Below are 23,593 nucleotides of genomic sequence, written 5' to 3'. Positions count from 1 at the left end.
ACACTGCAGAGACACAAGGTACACACACTGTATACACACTGCAGAGACACAAGGTACACACACGGTACACACACTGCAGACACACGGTACACACACTGCAGAGACACAAGGTACACACACAGTACACACACTGCAGAGACACAAGGTACACACACGGTACACACACTGCAGAGACACAAGGTACACACACTGTACACACACTGTATACACACTGCAGAGACACAAGGTACACACACGGTACACACACTGCAGAGACACAAGGTACACACACGGTACACACACTGCAGAGACACAAGGTACACACACGGTACACACACTGCAGAGACACACGGTACACACACTGCAGAGACACAAGGTACACACACTGCACACACTGCAGAGACACACGGTACACACACTGCAGAGACACAAGGTACACACACTGTACACACACTGCAGAGACACAAGGTACACACACTGTATACACACTGCAGAGACACAAGGTACACAAGGTACACACACTGTACACACTGCAGAGACACAAGGTACACACACGGTACACACACTGCAGAGACACAAGGTACACACACGGTACACACACTGCAGACACAAGGTACACACACGGTACACACACTGCAGAGACACAAGGTACACACACGGTACACACACTGTACACACACTGCAGAGACACAAGGTACACACACGGTACACACACTGCAGAGACACAAGGTACACACACGGTACACACACTGCAGAGACACAAGGTACACACACTGTATACACACTGCAGAGACACAAGGTACACACACTGTATACACACTGCAGAGACACAAGGTACACACACGGTACACACACTGCAGAGACACAAGGTACACACACGGTACACACACTGCAGAGACACAAGGTACACACACTGTATACACACTGCAGAGACACAAGGTACACACACGGTACACACACTGCAGAGACACAAGGTACACACACTGTATACACACTGCAGAGACACAAGGTACACACACTGTATACACACTGCAGAGACACAAGGTACACAAGGTACACACACTGTATACACACTGCAGAGACACAAGGTACACACACTGTATACACACTGCAGAGACACAAGGTACACACACTGTACACACACTGCAGAGACACAAGGTACACACACTGTATACACACTGCAGAGACACAAGGTACACACACGGTACACACACTGCAGAGACACAAGGTACACACACGGTACACACACTGCAGAGACACAAGGTACACACTGTATACACACTGCAGAGACACAAGGTACACACACTGTATACACACTGCAGAGACACAAGGTACACACACGGTACACACACTGCAGAGACACAAGGTACACACACTGTATACACACTGCAGAGACACAAGGTACACACACTGCAGAGACACAAGGTACACACACGGTACACACACTGCAGAGACACAAGGTACACACACGGTACACACACTGCAGAGACACAAGGTACACACACTGTATACACACTGCAGAGACACAAGGTACACAAGGTACACACACTGCAGAGACACAAGGTACACACACAGTACACACACTGCAGAGACACAAGGTACACACACAGTACACACACTGCAGAGACACAAGGTACACACACTGCAGAGACACAAGGTACACACACTGTATACACACTGCAGAGACACAAGGTACACACACGGTACACACACTGCAGAGACACAAGGTACACACACTGCAGAGACACAAGGTACACACTGCAGAGACACAAGGTACACACACTGTATACACACTGCAGAGACACAAGGTACACACACGGTACACACACTGCAGAGACACAAGGTACACACACTGTATACACACTGCAGAGACACAAGGTACACACACGGTACACACACTGCAGAGACACAAGGTACACACACTGTATACACACTGTACGCTGTAAACACGCTGCTGTAAACACGCTGCTGTAAACACGCTGCTGTAAACGCGTCGCCCGGAAAAATATTGCATCTATCGCAGCCACACGCGTCTGTACGTTGACTTCTCATGGGATTCGGTCGTTTTGGTGTGAACGCAGCTTTAGTCCCAAAGGACGAGCCGAACGCTGCAGTTCCTTCAACGGCCACTTGGCGCCGGCCGCGCTGCGTGTTGTGAACTGGTTTACTTGGGAACCAGTTCTGGTTCCTTCTTCTAAACACTCGATGTGGACTTGGAGGCGGCTCCGGGTCCTCGGTAAGAAGGGTTTCTCCCGGGCGCTGTAGGACATGGCGGCCTATCGGATGGCGGCGCTGCAGAAGGCCTTGGACCGCAGCGTGCCCCACGCCGCCCTGGAGGCGGCCAACAGGCAGTACGCGGAGCTCACGGGGCGCTACAGGGAGCTGCTGCAGGGCGGCGGCCGCGCGCAGGGCACCGCCCACCTCCTGGAGGTAGGACACGGACAACATGGAAACGCCTGGCATTCAAAAACGCTTATTTCCAAGCCTGGAAAAGTCCTGTGAATGTAAAATAATGAACATGCTCTTAAAAGAAAGACGCTCCTCTGAATATAAGCCGCTTACGCTCTTTCACACTCACCGCGCTGCAAGTGAACGCACCGTAACTGAAAAGACTTGCATGTTTATTCTTTAAATCTAAACTGTTGTCTCTCATTTGAGTCTTTAAGGTTTAAACTTGTAATTCTCTTTGTTAGTTAAATACAAAGTTTATCACTTTACATGTTTATACTGAGATTTAGAGACATGTTGGGTCATGACGTGGTTTAAAGTGATGGAATAGTCATTGAATGGTCATATATATATATATTAAATATCTTGTTCCCGTCCCTCAGAAGGAGAACGAGTCTTTTCGGGAGCAGATCTCGGCCACCAATAAAGAACTGGAGACGACGAAGGAGAAGCTGAACACGCTGGAGCAGGCGTGGAGCAGCAGCCATGCCACCGGTAAGCTAGCTGCTGCTGCCGCTAACCCTAACCCTGCTGCTAACCCTGCTGCTGCTGCTAGTCTATTCACAGACAACAGGACAAAAGCCTCTCAGTTGCTCATCAGCTCGTCCATCGAGCCGTCACACGCTTCATGGATTTGGTCACGTCGTTGGCTGCAGGGCCGAAAGTTCAAACTGTTGCATTGTGGGTGTTGACCGCGTGGCTCTGGACACAAACAATGGCGTCACACGTCCTCACTGACTTTAATTCATTCCTCGATTTAGAATGTTCCATTTGATTTCTGTCGCCTTCCAAGTGGAGTCTCGAGAATAAAGACGAGACACAAAGTCCCCCCACGAAAAGACGAGACACAAAGTCCCCTCACGAAAAGACGAGACACAAAGTCCCCTCACTAAAAGACGAGACACAAAGTCCCCTCACTAAAAGACGAGACACAAAGTCCCCCACGAAAGGCGAGACACAAAGTCCCTCACGAAAGACGAGACACAAAGTCCCTCACGAAAAGGCGAGACACAAAGTCCCTCGAAACTAAGACGAGACACAAAGTCCCTCACTAAAAGACGAAACACAAAGTCCCCTCACTAAAAGACGAAACACAAAGTCCCTCACTAAAGACGACACAAAGTCCCTCACGAAGGCGAGACACAAAGTCCCTCACGAAAAGGCGAGACACAAAGTCCCTCACGAAAGCCAGACACAAAGTCCCTCACGAAAAGACGAAACACAAAGTCCCCCCACGACAAGACGAGACACAAAGTCCCCCCACGAAAAGGCGAATCACAAAGTCCCCCCACGAAAAGACGAGACACAAAGTCCCTCACGAAAGGCGAGACACAAAGTCCCTCACGAAAAGGCAGACACAAAGTCCCTCACGAAAAGACGAGACACAAAGTCCTCACGAAAAGACGAGACACAAAGTCCCTCACGAAAAGGCGAGACACAAAGTCCCTCACGAAAAGACGAGACACAAAGTCCCTCACGAAAGGCGAGACACAAAGTCCCTCACTAAAAGACGAGACACAAAGTCCCTCACGAAAGGCGAGACACAAAGTCCCTCACGAAAAGGCGAGACACAAAGTCCCTCACGAAAGGCGAGACACAAAGTCCCTCACTAAAAGACGAGACACAAAGTCCCTCACGAAAAGACAGACACAAAGTCCCTCACGAAAAGACGAGACACAAAGTCCCTCACGAAAAGACGAGACACAAAGTCCCTCACGAAAAGACGAGACACAAAGTCCCTCACGAAAAGGCGAGACACAAAGTCCCTCACGAAAGGCGAGACACAAAGTCCCTCACGAAAGGCGAGACACAAAGTCCCTCACGAAAAGGCGAGACACAAAGTCCCTCACGAAAGACGAGACACAAAGTCCCTCACGAAAAGGCGAGACACAAAGTCCCTCACGAAAAGACGAGACACAAAGTCCCTCACGAAAAGACGAGACACAAAGTCCCCCCACCAAAAGACGAGACACAAAGTCCCTCACGAAAGGCAGACACAAAGTCCCTCACGAAAAGACGAGACACAAAGTCCCTCACGAAAAGACGAGACACAAAGTCCCCTCACGAAAAGACGAGACACAAAGTCCCCTCACGAAAAGACGAGACACAAAGTCCCCTCACGAAAAGACGAGACACAAAGTCCCCTCACGAAAAGACGAGACACAAAGTCCCCTCACGAAAAGACGAGACACAAAGTCCCCTCACGAAAAGACGAGACACAAAGTCCCCTCACTAAAAGACGAGACACAAAGTCCCCTCACGAAAAGACGAGACACAAAGTCCCCTCACGAAAAGACGAGACACAAAGTCCCCTCACGAAAAGACGAGACACAAAGTCCCCTCACGAAAAGACGAGACACAAAGTCCCCTCACTAAAAGACGAGACACAAAGTCCCCTCACGAAAAGACGAAACACAAAGTTCCCTCACGAAAAGACGAGACACAAGGTCCCCTCACGAAAAGGCAGACACAAAGTTCCCTCACGAAAAGACGAGACACAAAGTCCCCACACGAAAATACGAGACACAAAGTCCCCACGAAGGCGAGACACAAAGTCCCTCACGAAAAGACGAAACACAAAGTTCCCTCACGAAAAGACGAGACACAAGGTCCCCTCACGAAAAGACGAGACACAAAGTCCCCTCACGAAAAGACGAGACACAAAGTCCCTCACGAAAAGACGAGACACAAAGTCCCCTCACGAAAAGACGAGACACAAAGTCCCCCCACGAAAAGACGAGACACAAAGTCCCCTCACGAAAAGACGAGACACAAAGTCCCCTCACTAAAAGACGAGACACAAAGTCCCCTCACGAAAAGACGAGACACAAAGTCCCCTCACGAAAAGACGAGACACAAAGTCCCCTCACGAAAAGACGAGACACAAAGTCCCCTCACTAAAAGACGAGACACAAAGTCCTCACGAAAGGCGAGACACAAAGTCCCTCACGAAAAGCGAGACACAAAGTCCCTCACGAAAAGGCAGACACAAAGTCCCTCACGAAAAGACGAGACACAAAGTCCTCACGAAAAGACGAGACACAAAGTCCCTCACGAAAAGACGAGACACAAAGTCCCTCACGAAAAGACGAGACACAAAGTCCCTCACGAAAGGCGAGACACAAAGTCCCTCACGAAAAGACGAGACACAAAGTCCCTCACGAAAGGCGAGACACAAAGTCCCTCACGAAAAGACAGACACAAAGTCCCTCACGAAAAGGCGAGACACAAAGTCCCTCACGAAAGGCCAGACACAAAGTCCCTCACGAAAAGACGAGACACAAAGTCCCTCACGAAAAGACGAGACACAAAGTCCTCACGAAAAGCGAGACACAAAGTCCCTCACGAAAAGACGAGACACAAAGTCCCTCACAAAGCGAGACACAAAGTCCCTCACGAAAGGCGAGACACAAAGTCCCTCACGAAAAGACGAGACACAAAGTCCCTCACGAAAAGACGAGACACAAAGTCCCTCACGAAAAGCGAGACACAAAGTCCCTCACGAAAAGACGAGACACAAAGTCCCTCACGAAAAGACGAGACACAAAGTCCCTCACGAAAAGCGAGACACAAAGTCCCTCACTAAAAGACGAGACACAAAGTCCCTCACGAAAAGGCGAGACACAAAGTCCTCACGAAAAGGCGAGACACAAAGTCCCTCACGAAAAGACGAGACACAAAGTCCTCACGAAAGGCGAGACACAAAGTCCTCACGAAAAGACGAGACACAAAGTCCCTCACGAAAAGACGAGACACAAAGTCCCTCACGAAAAGACGAGACACAAAGTCCCTCACGAAAAGACGAGACACAAAGTCCCTCACGAAAAGACGAGACACAAAGTCCCTCACGAAAGGCGAGACACAAAGTCCCTCACGAAAAGACGAGACACAAAGTCCCTCACGAAAAAGAGACACAAAGTCCCTCACGAAAAGACGAGACACAAAGTCCCTCACGAAAGACGAGACACAAAGTCCCTCACGAAAAGCGAGACACAAAGTCCCTCAAAAGCGAGACACAAAGTCCCCTCACGAAAAGAGACACAAAGTCCCTCACTAAAAGACGAGACACAAAGTCCCTCACGAAAAGACGAGACACAAAGTCCCTCACGAAAAGGCAGACACAAAGTCCCTCACTAAAAGACGAGACACAAAGTCCCTCACGAAAGGCAGAGACACAAAGTCCCCTCACGAAAAGACGAGACACAAAGTCCCCTCACGAAAAGACGAGACACAAAGTCCCCTCACTAAAAGACGAGACACAAAGTCCCCTCACGAAAAGACGAGACACAAAGTCCCTCACGAAAAGACGAGACACAAAGTCCCTCACGAAAGACGAGACACAAAGTCCTCACGAAAGACGAGACACAAAGTCCCTCACGAAAAGACGAGACACAAAGTCCTCACGAAAAGGCGAGACACAAAGTCCCTCACGAAAAGCGAGACACAAAGTCCCTCACGAAAAGACGAGACACAAAGTCCCTCACGAAAGGCAGACACAAAGTCCCTCACGAAAAGAGACACAAAGTCCCTCACGAAAAGGCGAGACACAAAGTCCCTCACGAAAGCGAGACACAAAGTCCCTCACGAAAAGACGAGACACAAAGTCCCTCACGAAAAGACGAGACACAAAGTCCCTCACGAAAAGACGAGACACAAAGTCCCTCACGAAAAGATTTAGACACAAAGTCCTCACGAAAAGACGAGACACAAAGTCCCTCACGAAAAGACGAGACACAAAGTCCCTCACGAAAAGATTTAGACACAAAGTCCCTCACGAAAAGACGAGACACAAAGTCCCTCACGAAAAGCGAGACACAAAGTCCCCTAAAAGACACACAAGTCCCTCACGAAAAGACGAGACACAAAGTCCCTCACAAAAGACGAGACACAAAGTCCTCACAAAAGACAGACACAAAGTCCCTCACGAAAAGACGAGACACAAAGTCCCTCACGAAAAGCGAGACACAAAGTCCCTCACGAAAAGCGAGACACAAAGTCCTCACGAAAAGACGAGACACAAAGTCCTCACGAAAGACGAGACACAAAGTCCCTCCAAAAGAGACACAAAGTCCCTCACGAAAAGACGAGACACAAAGTCCCTCACGAAAGACGAGACACAAAGTCCTCACGAAAAGACGAGACACAAAGTCCCTCACGAAAGCGAGACACAAAGTCCCTCACGAAAGGCAGACACAAAGTCCTCACGAAAAGACGAGACACAAAGTCCCTCACGAAAGACGAGACACAAAGTCCCTCACGAAAGGCGAGACACAAAGTCCCTCACTAAAAGACGAGACACAAAGTCCCTCACGAAAAGACGAGACACAAAGTCCCTCGACGAAGGCAGACACAAAGTCCCTCACGAAAGACGAGACACAAAGTCCCTCACGAAAAGGCAGACACAAAGTCCCTCACGAAAGAGACACAAAGTCCTCACGAAAAGCGAGACACAAAGTCCCTCACGAAAAGATTTAGACACAAAGTCCTCACGAAAAGACACAAAGTCCCTCACGAAAGACGAGACACAAAGTCCTCACGAAAGGCAGACACAAAGTCCCCTCACGAAAAGACGAGACACAAAGTCCCTACAAAAGATTTAGACACAAAGTCCCTCACGAAAAAGCGAGTACATTAGTCCCTCACGAAAAGCGTGTACATTAGTCCTGTACAAAGACGAGTACATCAGTGTGTACATTAGCATGTACATTAGCATGTACATTAGCATGTACATCAGTGTACATCAGCCTGTACATCAGTGTGTACATTAGCGTGTACATTAGCGTGTACATTAGCCTGTACATCAGTGTACATTAGCATGTACATTAGCATGTACATCAGTGTGTACATTAGCCTGTACATCAGTGTGTACATTAGCATGTACATTAGCATGTACATTAGCATGTACATTAGCCTGTAAATAACATGTACATTAGCGTGTACATTAGCATGTACATCAGTGTGTACATCAGCGTGTACATTAGCCTGTACATCAGTGTGTACATTAGTGTGTACATCAGTGTGTACATTAGCGTGTACATTAGCCTGTACATTAGCGTGTACATTAGCATGTACATCAGTGTGTACATTAGCGTGTACATTAGCGTGTACATTAGCGTGTACATTAGCGTGTACATTAGCGTGTACATTAGCGTGTACATCAGTGTGTACATTAGCGTGTACATTAGCGTGTACATTAGCGTGTACATTAGCGTGTACATCAGTGTGTACATTAGCGTGTACATTAGCGTGTACATTAGCGTGTACATCAGTGTGTACATTAGCGTGTACATTAGTGTGTACATTAGCGTGTACATTAGCGTGTACATCAGCGTGTACATTAGCGTGTACATTAGCGTGTACATTAGCGTGTACATCAGTGTGTACATTAGCCTGTACATTAGCGTGTACATTAGCGTGTACATTAGCCTGTACATCAGTGTGTACATTAGCGTGTACATTAGCGTGTACATTAGCGTGTACATTAGCGTGTACATTAGCGTGTACATTAGCGTGTACATCAGCGTGTACATTAGCGTGTACATTAGCGTGTACATTAGCGTGTACATTAGCGTGTACATTAGCGTGTACATTAGCGTGTACATTAGCGTGTACATTAGCGTGTACATTAGTGTGTACATTAGCCTGTACATTAGCGTGTACATTAGCGTGTACATTAGCGTGTACATTAGCGTGTACATTAGCCTGTACATTAGCGTGTACATTAGCGTGTACATTAGCGTGTACATTAGCGTGTACATTAGCCTGTACATTAGCGTGTACATTAGCGTGTACATTAGCGTGTACATTAGCGTGTACATTAGCCTGTACATCAGTGTGTACATTAGCGTGTACATTAGCGTGTACATCAGTGTGTACATTAGCGTGTACATTAGCGTGTACATCAGTGTGTACATTAGCGTGTACATCAGTGTGTACATTAGCGTGTACATTAGCGTGTACATTAGCGTGTACATTAGCGTGTACATTAGCGTGTACATCAGTGTGTACATTAGCGTGTACATTAGCGTGTACATCAGTGTGTACATTAGCGTGTACATTAGCGTGTACATTAGCGTGTACATTAGCGTGTACATTAGCGTGTACATCAGCGTGTACATTAGCGTGTACATTAGCGTGTACATTAGCGTGTACATCAGCGTGTACATTAGCGTGTACATTAGCGTGTACATTAGCGTGTACATTAGCGTGTACATTAGCGTGTACATTAGCCTGTACATTAGCGTGTACATTAGCGTGTACATCAGTGTGTACATTAGCGTGTACATCAGTGTGTACATTAGCGTGTACATTAGCGTGTACATTAGTGTGTACATTAGCGTGTACATTAGCGTGTACATTAGCCTGTACATTAGCGTGTACATTAGCGTGTACATTAGCGTGTACATTAGCGTGTACATTAGCGTGTGTACATTAGCGTGTACATTAGCGTGTACATTAGCGTACATTGTGTACATTAGCGTGTACATTAGCGTGTACATTAGCGTGTACATCAGTGTGTACATTAGCGTGTACATTAGCGTGTACATTAGGTACATTAGGTACATTAGCGTGTACATTAGCGTGTACATTAGCGTGTACATTAGCGTGTACATTAGCGTGTACATTAGCGTGTACATTAGCCTGTACATTAGCGTGTACATTAGCGTGTACATTAGCGTGTACATTAGCGTGTACATTAGCGTGTACATTAGCGTGTACATTAGTGTGTACATTAGCGTGTACATTAGCGTGTACATTAGCCTGTACATCAGCGTGTACATTAGCGTGTACATTAGCGTGTACATTAGCGTGTACATTAGCCTGTACATCAGCGTGTACATTAGCGTGTACATTAGCGTGTACATTAGCGTACATTAGCGTGTACATTAGCGTGTACATTAGCGTGTACATTAGCGTGTACATCAGCGTGTACATTAGCGTGTACATTAGCGTGTACATTAGCGTGTACATTAGCGTGTACATTAGCGTGTACATTAGCCTGTACATTAGCGTGTACATTAGCGTGTACATTAGCGTGTACATTAGCGTGTACATTAGCCTGTACATCAGCGTGTACATTAGCGTGTACATTAGCGTGTACATTAGCGTGTACATTAGCGTGTACATTAGCGTGTACATTAGCGTGTACATTAGCGTGTACATTAGCGTGTACATTAGCGTGTACATTAGCGTGTACATTAGCGTGTACATTAGCGTGTACATTAGCGTGTACATTAGCGTGTACATTAGCGTGTACATTAGCGTGTACATTAGCGTGTACATTAGCGTGTACATTAGCGTGTACATAACATGTACATTAGCGTGTACATTAGCGTGTACATTAGCCTGTACATCAGTGTGTACATTAGCCTGTACATTAGCGTGTACAGCGTACATTAGCGTGTACATCAGCGTGTACATTAGCGTGTACATTAGCGTGTACATTAGCGTGTACATCAGCGTGTACATTAGCGTGTACATTAGCGTGTACATCAGCGTGTACATTAGCGTGTACATTAGCGTGTACATTAGCGTGTACATCAGTGTGTACATTAGCGTGTACATCAGCGTGTACATTAGCGTGTACATTAGCGTGTACATTAGTGTGTACATTAGCGTGTACATTAGCGTGTACATTAGCCTGTACATATTAGCGTGTGTACATTAGTGTACATTAGCGTGTACATTAGCGTGTACATTAGCGTACATTAGCGTGTACATTAGCCTGTACATTAGCGTGTACATTAGCGTGTACATTAGCGTGTACATTAGCGTGTACATTAGCGTGTACATTAGTGTGTACATTAGCGTGTACATTAGCGTGTACATTAGCGTGTACATTAGCCTGTACATTAGCCTGTACATTAGCCTGTACATTAGCGTGTACATTAGCGTGTACATTAGCGTGTACATTAGCGTGTACATTAGCGTGTACATTAGCCTGTACATTAGCCTGTACATTAGCCTGTACATTAGTGTGTACATCAGCGTGTACATCAGCGTGTACATTAGCGTGTACATTAGCGTGTACATTAGCGTGTACATTAGCGTGTACATCAGTGTGTACATTAGCCTGTACATTAGCGTGTACATTAGCGTGTACATTAGCCTGTACATTAGCCTGTACATTAGCCTGTACATTAGCGTGTACATCAGCGTGTACATTAGCGTGTACATTAGCGTGTACATTAGCCTGTACATTAGCCTGTACTACTGTAGTCGACCTCCAGGTTGACCCAGGTTCCCCTCTGTTGGTCTCAGCCGGTGAGAACAACATGGACAAGGCGGGCAAGGCGCTGGCCAATGAGGAGGTGGCGTCCGCCGCCCGGCGCCTCACCTCTCTGGAGATGAAGGAGCTGAACGAGAGGCAGCGGGCGGAGCACGCCATGCGCATGCACCAGCACAGCAGGAGCGCCCTGGAGAGGGCGGAGCAGCGCAGCGCGGAGCTGGAGGCCAACGTCACGGAGGTGTGTGTGTGTGTGTGGCGCCAGTCGTCTGGTATTCAATGTTTTATTTCACTCCCACCCCCCATGAAGCCTCCCTGTATGCATTCATTATAAAGCCCCCCCTCCCAGCTGACCCAGGTGGTCGTGGAGGCGCAGCAGGTGGAGCAGCAGCTGAGAGACGAGCTGGCGGGCGGCGGCGGCGTGCTGAGCGAGGCCGAGCGGGCCAGGATCGCCGAGCTGGAGAAGAGCGAGGCGGAGCTCTGCTGGGAGGTCTCACAGTAGGTTTACACACAAAGGGGGCGGGGCTTAATATAAATATATATTTATATAAATATATATACACACAATTATACACATATAAATAAAACAAAAATATATATATTTCTATATGTGTATGAATATAAATAAAATAGAATATCTATACATTAAAAGAAGAAAATCCAAAAAGAAAGGACTCCTCCTGTGGGAGTTTGATGCCATGTGTGGCTCCAGGCTCCAGGAGGTGTCCCATGTGGCCGTGATGCAGGCGTCGGCTCTGCAGGCCGGACAGCAGGCCAGAGACGAGGAGCTGGAAGCTCTGAGGGGACAGACACTGGACTACCAGGTAACGCTGTTTGTTCAACACCTTCTCTCTCCTGAGCGTGGTCTCACGGCGTCTCTGGCTCCGCCCTCAGTCGCACTCGGACGAGAAGGCCCTCATCGGCGAGCTCCACCGGCAGGTCGTGGCGCTGCGGCTCGGCGAGGCGGCGTCTCTGGCCGAGCGGGAGGCGGCGGCCTCTCGCGGGCGGCAGCTGGAGGCCGGCCGGCTGCGCGGCGAGCAGCGGCAGGACGCCGCCGAGCGCGCCCTGTTCCTCGCCCGCCAGGAGGCCGGCAACAGCCGGCGCCGCCTGCGGCAGAGCGTCCAGGCGCTGCGGCGGCAGCTGGCCGGAGCGCTGCCGCTCCGCCGGCTGGAGAAGTTCTCCCTGGCCGCGGCGAGCCTCCAGGAGGACCGGGCCAGAGCCCGGGAGGAGAAGAGGAGCGCCGAGGAGGAGAGCAGGAGGGCGGAGGGCCGGGCCGAGGAGCTGGAGCTGAGGCTGCGAGGCCTGGAGGAGCTCCTCTCCACGCTGAAGGACGCCACGGGGGCCCACAAGGTGCGTCGCGGCACACAGAGCGCCGGCTGCGGGACGTCCTCCTGACGCTCGTCTACCGCAGGTCACCGAGTGGCACCGCAAGATGGAGGAGGCTCGTCTGCAGGAGCTGAGGAAGGGGAGGGAGCTGCTGGTCCAGAGGGAGGAGATCCGCTACCTGAAGAGCCTGGTGGAGGAGCAGGAGAGCAGCATCCGCCAGCTGGAGGAGGAGACGGTGCAGCTCGACACGGTGAGGAAGCTGAGAGGGTGGAGCCGTGTTAGCTCAACGCTAACCTCTCTAGCCGTGTTAGCTCAACGCTAACCTCTCTAGCCGTGTTAGCTCAACGCTAACCTCTCTAGCCGTGTTAGCTCAACGCTAACCTCTCTAGCCGTGTTAGCTCAACGCTAACCTCTCTCCGTGTTAGCTCAACGCTAACCTCTCTAGCCGTGTTAGCTCAACGCTAACCTCTCTAGCCGTGTTAGCTCAACGCTAACCTCTTTATCTCTCCCCCCTCTCTCTCCTCTCTCCCCCCTCTCTCTCCTCTCTCCTCTCTCTCCCCTCTCTCTCTCCTCCCTCTCCCCGCTCTCTCTCCTCTCCCCCCTCTCTCTCCTCTCTCTCTCTCCCCTCTCTCTCTCCTCTCTCGCTCCCCTCTCTCTCCTCTCCCTCTCCTCTCTCTCCCCTCTCCCCTCTCTCTCCCTTCTCTCCCCTCTCTCTCTCCCTTCTCTCCCCTCTCTCTCTCCTCTCTCCCCCCCCTCCCTCTCTCCTCTCTCTCTCGCCCCCCTCTCTCTCCTCTCCTCTCTCTCCCCTCTCCCCTCTCTCTCCCTTCTCTCCCCTCTCTCTCTCCTCTCTCTCCCTCTCTCTCTCCTCTCCCCTCTCTCTCGCCCCTCTCTCTCCTCTTCACCACGTCCAGCTTCAGGAAGAGCGTGAGCTGGCGTTTGACCAGAGAGAAGTGGGTCTGGAGCTCCAGCTGGACCAGTACCAGCAGCAGCAGAACCGGGTCCTGAGCGCTGCGGAGCAGGTGAGCCGCCGCCCCCTATAGGGCAGCCCGTGTAAGGTCTCCTGGGTGTGACGCCTCTCCGTGTGTTCCAGCGTGACGGAGGCCCGGCAGCCCGACCCGACCCCGGCCTGCCTCTGGACCGGCAGCTGGACCTGGCTCTGGCTCAGACCGCAGAGCACGGCCGCACCGCCAGGGACACGCAGGCCACCTGCAGCCACCTGCACCAGGTGGGTGGGTGGGTTAGCGGGTAGGTAGGTAGGAAGGTAGGAGGGTAAGTAGTGAGGTAGGTAAAGTGTAATTATTTAGCTCTTCTCACAAAGTGGTGACAGTAGTCAATAGCAACAAGGTGTCAACACCAGAACATGTCACCAGGTGAAGAGCATCACAACAACACACTGGGAGGAGAGGGACGACGCTCAGGTCAGCCAGATGTCAGAGTACACAGGAATGTACTGAGATGGAACCCCCCCCCAGCAGAAGCTGAAGGAGAAGGAGGCGTCTCTGTGGAAGGCGGAGCAGAACGTGGTGTCCAGGGACCGGGTGATCAACGAGCTGAGGCTGAGGCTGCCGGCCTCGGCCGACAGGGAGCGGCTGCTCGCCGACCTCCAGGAGGGCCGGGCGGAGCGCCCCCCCCCCACGGCGCTCGCCCACCAGACCATCAAAGACCTCCAGGGGAGACTCGGCCAGAAGGAGGACGTGCTGAAGAAATACCGGCGGCAGCTGACTCAGGCCAGACAGGTACGGGCTGAAGAGGAAGTGACTATTCTCTGGTGTAATGAAGTCTACATAGTTAATGTGGTAGTGACTATTCTCTGGTGTAATGAAGTCTACATAATTAATGTGGTAGTGACTATTCTCTGGTGTGTAATGAAGTCTACATAGTTAATGTGGTAGTGACTATTCTCTGGTGTAATGAAGTCTACATAGTTAATGTGGTAGTGACTATTCTCTGGTGTGTAATGAAGTCTACATAATTAATGTGGTAGTGACTATTCTCTGGTGTGTAATGAAGTCTACATAGTTAATGAGGTCGTGACTATTCTCTGGTGTCTAGAGGCCCATCTCCAGTGGTCTAATGGTACATTGTGTTATCGCCTTAGAAGACTAGCGGAGGGGTAGAAAACCCGTAAACCCTTTTGATGTGAGCGCAGCTGAAAACAGTTATGCTGCTAGTGAAGCTATCCAACTGGCCTTCCTTTGAGCCACTAGAAGAACTCCAGACATATGTACTATCCACATCATGATTCATAACCTCTTGACGAGATGTTCTCTTCATCTGATGACGGTGAGCTCATGGAGCACGTGGCTCTGGTGGCTCACTGAGCGTCATGTGATGCTGCTCCTTGTGACCAGGACCAGGAGGAGCTGATCCAGAGGCACCAGGAGGAGCTGAGAGCGCTGCACCACAAGCTGGACCTGCACACGGACTCCTCCCTGGACCGCTTCAAGCAGACGGCCATGGTGCGTTCAGGGCCCGGTGTCCTCACCCAAGGGCCCTGAACGCACCCTTTCTCTTCTTTTTGTGTGTGTGTCTCTTTGTGTGTCTCTGTGTGTGTGTCTCTGAGTCCTGCAGCGTTCAGGTGTTCTCCTTTTTTTGTCCAGGAGCTGATGAGGAAGCCGGCCATCCGGCCTCCGTCGGCCGCCGCCGCCCAGCAGCTGCAGCGATTGGCCGAGCTGCAGCAGACGCTGGCCGAGCAGGACGAGTCGCTGGAGGCCGCCTCCCACAAGCTGAGGTTGGCCACCGCAGAGCTGGAGCGCCAGAGGGTCGCCACGGCAACGCTGGCCAGGAGGCACGGCGACGAGACGGCCAGGTGACGGTCTGAGACTCGCGTTAACGATGGAACACGGGGGAACGTCTGGGGACGCTCACGAGATTACCCAGAATGCCGTTCAAGGACTTGAGGAACATAGTTGCAGAACATAGTCTAGACCAGCTGCAGAACATAGTCTACACCAGCTGCAGAACATAGTCTAGACCAGCTGCAGAACATAGTCTACACCAGCTGCAGAACATAGTCTAGACCAGCTGCAGAACATAGTCTACACCAGCTGCAGAACATAGTCTAGACCAGCTGCAGAACATAGTCTACACCAGCTGCAGAACATAGTCTAGACCAGCTGCAGAACATAGTCTACACCAGCTGCAGAACATAGTCTAGACCAGCTGCAGAACATAGTCTACACCAGCTGCAGAACATAGTCTACACCAGCTGCAGAACATAGTCTAGACCAGCTGCAGAACATAGTCTACACCAGCTGCAGAACATAGTCTAGACCAGCTGCAGAACATAGTCTACACCAGCTGCAGAACATAGTCTACACCAGCGACAGAACATAGTCTACACCAGCTGCAGAACATAGCCTACACCAGCTGCAGAACATAGTCTACACCAGCTGCAGAACATAGTCTACACCAGCTGCAGAACATAGTCTACACCAGCTGCAGAACATAGTCTAGACCAGCTGCAGAACATAGTCTACACCAGCGACAGAACATAGTCTACACCAGCTGCTGAACATAGTCTAGACCAGCTGCAGAACATAGTCTAGACCAGCTGCAGAACATAGTCTAGACCAGCTGCAGAACATAGTCTAGACCAGCTGCAGAACATAGTCTACACCAGCTGCAGAACATAGTCTACACCAGCTGCAGAACATAGTCTACACCATGCAGAACACAGTCTACACCAGCTGCAGAACATAGTCTAGACCAGCTGCAGAACACAGTCTACACCAGCTGCAGAACATAGTCTACACCAGCTGCAGAACATAGTCTAGACCAGCTGCAGAACACAGTCTACACCAGCTGCAGAACATAGTCTAGACCAGCTGCAGAACATAGTCTACACCAGCTGCAGAACATAGTCTACACCAGCTGCAGAACATAGTCTACACCATGCAGAACACAGTCTACACCAGCTGCAGAACATAGTCTAGACCAGCTGCAGAACATAGTCTACACCAGCTGCAGAACATAGTCTAGACCAGCTGCAGAACATAGTCTACACCAGCTGCAGAACATAGTCTAGACCAGCTGCAGAACATAGTCTACACCAGCTGCTGAACATAGTCTAGACCAGCTGCAGAACATAGTCTAGACCAGCTGCAGAACATAGTCTACACCAGCTGCAGAACATAGTCTACACCAGCTGCAGAACATAGTCTAGACCAGCTGCAGAACATAGTCTAGACCAGCTGCAGAACATGGTCTACACCAGCGACAGAACATAGTCTACACCAGCTGCTGAACATAGTCTACACCAGCTGCAGAACATAGTCTAGACCAGCTGCAGAACATAGTCTACACCAGCTGCAGAACATAGTCTACACCAGCTGCAGAACATAGTCTACACCAGCTGCAGAACATAGTCTACACCATGCAGAACACAGTCTACACCAGCTGCAGAACATAGTCTACACCAGCTGCAGAACATAGTCTACACCAGCTGCAGAACATAGTCTACACCAGCTGCAGAACATAGTCTAGACCAGCTGCAGAACATAGTCTACACCAGCTGCAGAACATAGTCTACACCAGCTGCAGAACATAGTCTACACCAGCTGCTGAACATAGTCTAGACCAGCTGCAGAACATAGTCTAGACCAGCTGCAGAACATAGTCTACACCAGCTGCAGAACATAGTCTAGACCAGCTGCAGAACATAGTCTACACCATGCAGAACACAGTCTACACCAGCTGCAGAACATAGTCTAGACCAGCTGCAGAACATAGTCTACACCAGCTGCTGAACATAGTCTAGACCAGCTGCAGAACATAGTCTACACCAGCTGCAGAACATAGTCTACACCAGCTGCTGAACATAGTCTAGACCAGCTGCAGAACATAGTCTACACCAGCTGCAGAACATAGTCTACACCAGCTGCAGAACATAGTCTACACCAGCTGCAGAACATAGTCTAGACCAGCTGCAGAACATAGTCTACACCATGCAGAACACAGTCTACACCAGCTGCAGAACACAGTCTACACCAGCTGCAGAACATAGTCTACACCAGCTGCAGAACATAGTCTACACCAGCTGCAGAACATAGTCTAGACCAGCTGCAGAACATAGTCTACACCAGCTGCAGAACATAGTCTACACCAGCTGCAGAACATAGTCTAGACCAGCTGCAGAACATAGTCTACACCAGCTGCAGAACATAGTCTAGACCAGCTGCAGAACATAGTCTACACCAGCTGCAGAACATAGTCTACACCAGCTGCTGAACATAGTCTAGACCAGCTGCAGAACATAGTCTAGACCAGCTGCAGAACATAGTCTACACCAGCTGCAGAACATAGTCTAGACCAGCTGCAGAACATAGTCTAGACCAGCTGCAGAACATAGTCTACACCAGCTGCAGAACATAGTCTACACCAGCGACAGAACATAGTCTACACCAGCTGCTGAACATAGTCTACACCAGCTGCAGAACACAGTCTACACCAGCTGCAGAACACAGTCTACACCAGCTGCAGAACATAGTCTACACCAGCTGCAGAACATAGTCTACACCAGCTGCAGAACATAGTCTACACCAGCTGCAGAACATAGTCTACACCAGCTGCAGAACACAGTCTACACCAGCTGCAGAACATAGTCTACACCAGCTGCAGAACATAGTCTAGACCAGCTGCAGAACATAGTCTACACCAGCTGCAGAACATAGTCTACACCAGCTGCAGAACATAGTCTACACCAGCTGCAGAACATAGTCTACACCAGCTGCAGAACATAGTCTAGACCAGCTGCAGAACATAGTCTAGACCAGCTGCAGAACATAGTCTACACCAGCTGCAGAACATAGTCTACACCAGCTGCTGAACATAGTCTAGACCAGCTGCAGAACATAGTCTACACCAGCTGCAGAACATAGTCTAGACCAGCTGCAGAACATAGTCTACACCAGCTGCAGAACATAGTCTACACCAGCTGCAGAACATAGTCTAGACCAGCTGCAGAACATAGTCTACACCAGCTGCAGAACACAGTCTACACCAGCTGCAGAACACAGTCTACACCAGCTGCAGAACACAGTCTACACCAGCTGCAGAACATAGTCTACACCAGCTGCAGAACACAGTCTACACCAGCTGCAGAACATAGTCTACACCAGCTGCAGAACATAGTCTAGACCAGCTGCAGAACATAGTCTACACCAGCTGCAGAACATAGTCTACACCATGCAGAACATAGTCTACACCAGCTGCAGAACACAGTCTACACCAGCTGCAGAACACAGTCTACACCAGCTGCAGAACACAGTCTAGACCAGCTGCAGAACATAGTCTACACCAGCTGCAGAACATAGTCTACACCAGCTGCAGAACATAGTCTACACCAGCTGCAGAACATAGTCTACACCAGCTGCAGAACATAGTCTAGACCAGCTGCAGAACATAGTCTAGACCAGCTGCAGAACATAGTCTACACCAGCTGCAGAACATAGTCTAGACCAGCTGCTGAACATAGTCTACACCAGCTGCAGAACATAGTCTACACCAGCTGCAGAACATAGTCTACACCAGCTGCAGAACATAGCCCCCCCCCCATACGTTCACAGTGATGACCTGAAGTGATGTCATCACTCCAGTGTGCGGGTCGTGTCTGGTCTAACACGGGGGCGTTGCAGGCTGGAGGAGCGCCACGCCGCCCGGCTGGCCGTTCTGGCCGCCCAGACGGAGGAGCAGGCGGGCTGCGCGGCGCGGGCGGAGGAGGCGGCGGGCGAGCTGCGGGCGGCGCTGGCGGCCCAGACAGAGGCCAGCGGGCGCTCGCCCAGCAGCGCCATGAAGCAGCTGGTGGAGCGGCTGAAGGCGCAGCTGGGCCACAAGGAGAAGCAGCTCAAGGTCAGCAGCATGACCTTCAGTCACAAGTGATGCACGCTGGACGCCTCCACATCTACACTCAGTGAATCAATACAAGTAGAATATAAATACAACTAGAATGGGCACTCGGTAGAGCGCATACCTTCGCATATCACAAGATTGGGCATTGAATTATGAACAGTTTCGCATTAGTTGCATGCCAATTGGACAAAAATGTATCGTGCTGAGTTTGACCTTTCCATGACCTTGACCTTTGACCCGATTGATCCCAAAATCTAATCAAATGGTCCCCGGATAATAACCAATCATCCCACCAAATTTCATGCGATTCAAGAACATTTTGACCTGTTCATGACCTTTGACCTTGACCTTTGACCCGATAGATCCCAAAATCTAATCAACTGGTCCCCGGATAATAAACAATCATCCCACCAAATTTCATGCGATTCAAGAACATTTTGACCTGTTCATGACCTTTGACCTTGACCTTTGACCCGATAGATCCCAAAATCTAATCAACTGGTCCCCGGATAATAAACAATCATCCCACCAAATTGCATGAGATTCGGTTCAATACTTTTTGAGTTTTGCGAATAACACGCATACAAATAAATAAATACACGGCGATCAAAACATAACCTTCCGGCATTTTCAATGCGAAGGTAATAATAATATTAATTCTATTTGATTCAAGTTTGGTCTTTTTTTTAACCAAAAACTAAAAAAGGTTGTTTATTTTAAAAAAACAAAGTTTGTTTGCAACGAAAAGAAAATTTCTATTTTTTTAATAATAATTAGTTCGTCACGAAAAAAATAAATAATAATAATTTGTTTTAAAGGGGGAAAAATTGTGTTTGTTGAAAAAAAATGTTTGGTTTATCACGAAAAAGGGAAAAAAAGTATAATAAAAATATTATATTGTTTGTCAAAAAAACAAAAATGACAGAACTTGAAAGTGGTTTTAAAAAGAGAAAAGAAGAAAAAAAATCACATTTTTAGGAACACTTAGGAAAAAATCTAATCTTGTTTGTCCCGAAAAGAAGAAGAAAGTTAGTTGTTTGTATGAAGAAGAAGTTTGTGGCGCTCACCTCCACCTCTCAGGCGCTCAGCAGGGCGCTGCTGGAGCTGCGGGCCGACATGACGGCGGCCGCGGAGCAGCAGGTCGTCACCGGCGCCGCGCAGAGGGAGGAGAGCCTCAACCTGCAGGCGCTGCTGGACCGCCACACCCGAGAGCTCAAGGTGGCCCCGCCCACTTCCCATCCATCAACATGCACACACTCATATATACACACTCAGAGAAGTCTCCTTCAACCTAAAGAGAACTCAGAGAAGTCTCCTTCAACGTAAAGAGAACTCAGAGAAGTCTCCTTCAACCTAAAGAGAACTCAGAAGTCTCCTTCAACGTAAAGAGAACTCAGAAGTCTCCTTCAACGTAAAGAGAACTCAGAGAAGTCTCCTTCAACCTAAAGAGAACTCAGAGAAGTCTCCTTCAACTTAAAGAGAACTCAGAAGTCTCCTTCTTCAACCTAAAGAGAAGTCTCCTTCAACGTAAAGAGAACTCAGAATTCTCCTTCAACGTAAAGAGAACTCACAATTCTCCTTCTTCAACATAAAGAGAACTCAGAAGTCTCCTTCTTCAACGTAAAGAGAACTCAGAAATCTCCTTCAACGTAAAGAGAACTCAGAAGTCTCCCTCTTCAACGTGAAGAGAACTCAGAGAAGTCTCCTTCTTCAATGTAGAGAACTCAGAAGTCTCCTTCAACGTAAAGAGAACTCAGAGAAGTCTCATTCCTCAATGTAAAGAGAACTCAGAGAAGTCTCCTTCTTCAACGTAAAGAGAACTCAGAGAAGTCTCCTTCATCAACGTAAAGAGAACTCAGAAGTCTCCTTCTTCAACGTGAAGAGAACTCAGAGAAGTCTCCTTCTTCAATGTAGAGAACTCAGAAGTCTCCTTCAACGTAAAGAGAACTCAGAGAAGTCTCATTCTTCAATGTAAAGAGAACTCAGAAGTCTCCTTCTTCAACGTAAAGAGAACTCAGAAGTCTCCTTCAACGTAAAGAGAACTCAGAGAAGTCTCCTTCAATGTAAAGAGAACTCAGAGAAGTCTCCTTCTTCAACGTGAAGAGAACTCAGAGAAGTCTCCTTCTTCAATGTAGAGAACTCAGAAGTCTCCTTCAACGTAAAGAGAACTCAGAGAAGTCTCCTTCTTCAACGTAAAGAGAACTCAGAAGTCTCCTTCAACGTAAAGAGAACTCAGAGAAGTCTCCTTCAACGTAAAGAGAACTCAGAAGTCTCCTTCTTCAATGTAAAGAGAACTCAGAGAAGTCTCCTTCTTCATCTCTTCCTCCTCCACAGCTGCGGGTGCAGGAGCTCAGCGAGGAGCTCCAGGCGGCGAAGGAGTTCCCCAGAGCCGCCCGAGGCCGGGAGAGCGCCCTGAAGGAGGAGGCGCAGCGCCTGGACCAGGAGCTGCAGAGCAGCCTGAAGGCCCAGAGGCGCCTGCAGGCCGAGCGGGAGGAGGCGCAGCAGGAGGTCCGGGAGCTGCGGCAGCAGGTCCAGAGGCTCAGCGGCGCCCTGCAGGTGAGCGCCGCTGAGCATTGTGGGGGATGAATCTAGACGGGTCCCTTTGACCTCCTGAGGAATGTCGCCCAGTCCAATGCCTCCTAGCCTCCTTTGCTCACCACTTCTCCTTGACCTCTGTGGTGAGAGGTTACGGGGTCAAAGAGGGGAAGGAGAGTTCATGAGGAGACACCAGGACCAATTAAATGAACGCTTCATATTCTGATGTTGAGGAGGCGCTCCTCTCTTCTGCTGATTCTCAGAACCAACCGGACCCGGACGGGAGGGGCCGGCGCCCGGAGGCCGAGCCGGAGGAGCGGGCCGACCGCAGAAGCCTCAAGGACGACCCCGAAAAGGTTCTGCTCCGGATGAGGCGTGCTCGTCGGACACGTTGGCTTTGGACCTGACCTCTACGTCTGTCCCTCAAGGTCAAAGCCCAGCTGCTGCGCTGGGAGGAGGGCAAGAAGTGGCAGGCCAAGATGGAAAAGGTGCGGAGCGCCCTGAAGGAGAAGGAGCGGGAGAACCAGGCCCTGAGCCAGCAGCTGGCCACGCTGAGGGACCTCCAAGCCAGGTCAGCTTCACTCATCAGGCCCACGGCCAGGGCGCAGGGGAACCTGGAAGGTCATGGGGAACCTGGAAGGTCATGGGGAACCTAGAAGGTCATGGGGAAACTGGAAGGTCATGGGGAACCTGGAAGGTCATGGGGGACCTGGAAGGTCATGGGGGACCTGGAAGGTCATGGGGAACCTAGAAGGTCATGGGGAACCTAGAAGGTCATGGGGAACCTTGAAGGTCATGGGGAACCTAGAAGGTCATGGGGAACCTAGAAGGTCATGGGGAACCTGGAAGGTCATGGGGAACCTAGAAGGTCATGGGGAAACTGGAAGGTCATGGGGAACCTAGGTCATGGGGAACCTGGAAGGTCATGGGGAACCTAGAAGGTCATGGGGAACCTGGAAGGTCATGGGGAACCTAGGTCATGGGGAACCTAGAAGGTCATGGGGAAACTGGAAGGTCATGGGGAACCTGGAAGGTCATGGGGGACCTGGAAGGTCATGGGGAACCTAGAAGGTCATGGGGAACCTTGAAGGTCATGGGGAACCTAGAAGGTCATGGGGAACCTAGAAGGTCATGGGGAAACTGGAAGGTCATGGGGAACCTAGGTCATGGGGAACCTGGAAGGTCATGGGGAACCTGGAAGGTCATGGGGAACCTAGAAGGTCATGGGGA

At 49.8% G+C, this 23,593-nt stretch overlaps 1 protein-coding gene across 6 annotated transcripts in view; it reads left to right on the top strand.

Moving 5' to 3' along the window:
- Window positions 1-23,593, top strand: part of cep290 (centrosomal protein 290) — a 54,207-nt gene that overhangs the window by 26,243 nt on the left and 4,371 nt on the right. For 4 of the 6 annotated variants that reach the window (XR_008832056.1, XR_008832057.1, XM_056416920.1 and 1 more), the window contains exons 24-40: window positions 2,245-2,409; window positions 2,811-2,922; window positions 11,689-11,894; window positions 12,003-12,151; window positions 12,306-12,477; window positions 12,548-13,003; window positions 13,065-13,229; window positions 13,891-13,998; window positions 14,070-14,204; window positions 14,455-14,715; window positions 15,331-15,438; window positions 15,580-15,788; window positions 19,615-19,828; window positions 20,909-21,046; window positions 22,163-22,384; window positions 22,627-22,719; window positions 22,792-22,934. Coding sequence is in view for 4 of the 6 variants with exons in the window: in XM_056416920.1 (XP_056272895.1) it covers window positions 2,245-2,409; window positions 2,811-2,922; window positions 11,689-11,894; window positions 12,003-12,151; window positions 12,306-12,477; window positions 12,548-13,003; window positions 13,065-13,229; window positions 13,891-13,998; window positions 14,070-14,204; window positions 14,455-14,715; window positions 15,331-15,438; window positions 15,580-15,788; window positions 19,615-19,828; window positions 20,909-21,046; window positions 22,163-22,384; window positions 22,627-22,719; window positions 22,792-22,934 (3,056 nt within the window). In the remaining 2 variants the exon portion in view is untranslated. The remainder of the gene's footprint in view (window positions 1-2,244; window positions 2,410-2,810; window positions 2,923-11,688; window positions 11,895-12,002; window positions 12,152-12,305; window positions 12,478-12,547; window positions 13,004-13,064; window positions 13,230-13,890; window positions 13,999-14,069; window positions 14,205-14,454; window positions 14,716-15,330; window positions 15,439-15,579; window positions 15,789-19,614; window positions 19,829-20,908; window positions 21,047-22,162; window positions 22,385-22,626; window positions 22,720-22,791; window positions 22,935-23,593) is intronic. The other 2 variants (XM_056416921.1, XM_056416923.1) reach the window with 1 other exon arrangement.

Source organism: Pseudoliparis swirei, chromosome 6 (genome assembly GCF_029220125.1).
Source record: "Pseudoliparis swirei isolate HS2019 ecotype Mariana Trench chromosome 6, NWPU_hadal_v1, whole genome shotgun sequence".
Taxonomy (NCBI): domain Eukaryota; kingdom Metazoa; phylum Chordata; class Actinopteri; order Perciformes; family Liparidae; genus Pseudoliparis; species Pseudoliparis swirei.
The sequence above is the reverse complement of the archived record's forward strand: the minus strand, read 5'-3'. Positions and strand labels throughout refer to the sequence as shown.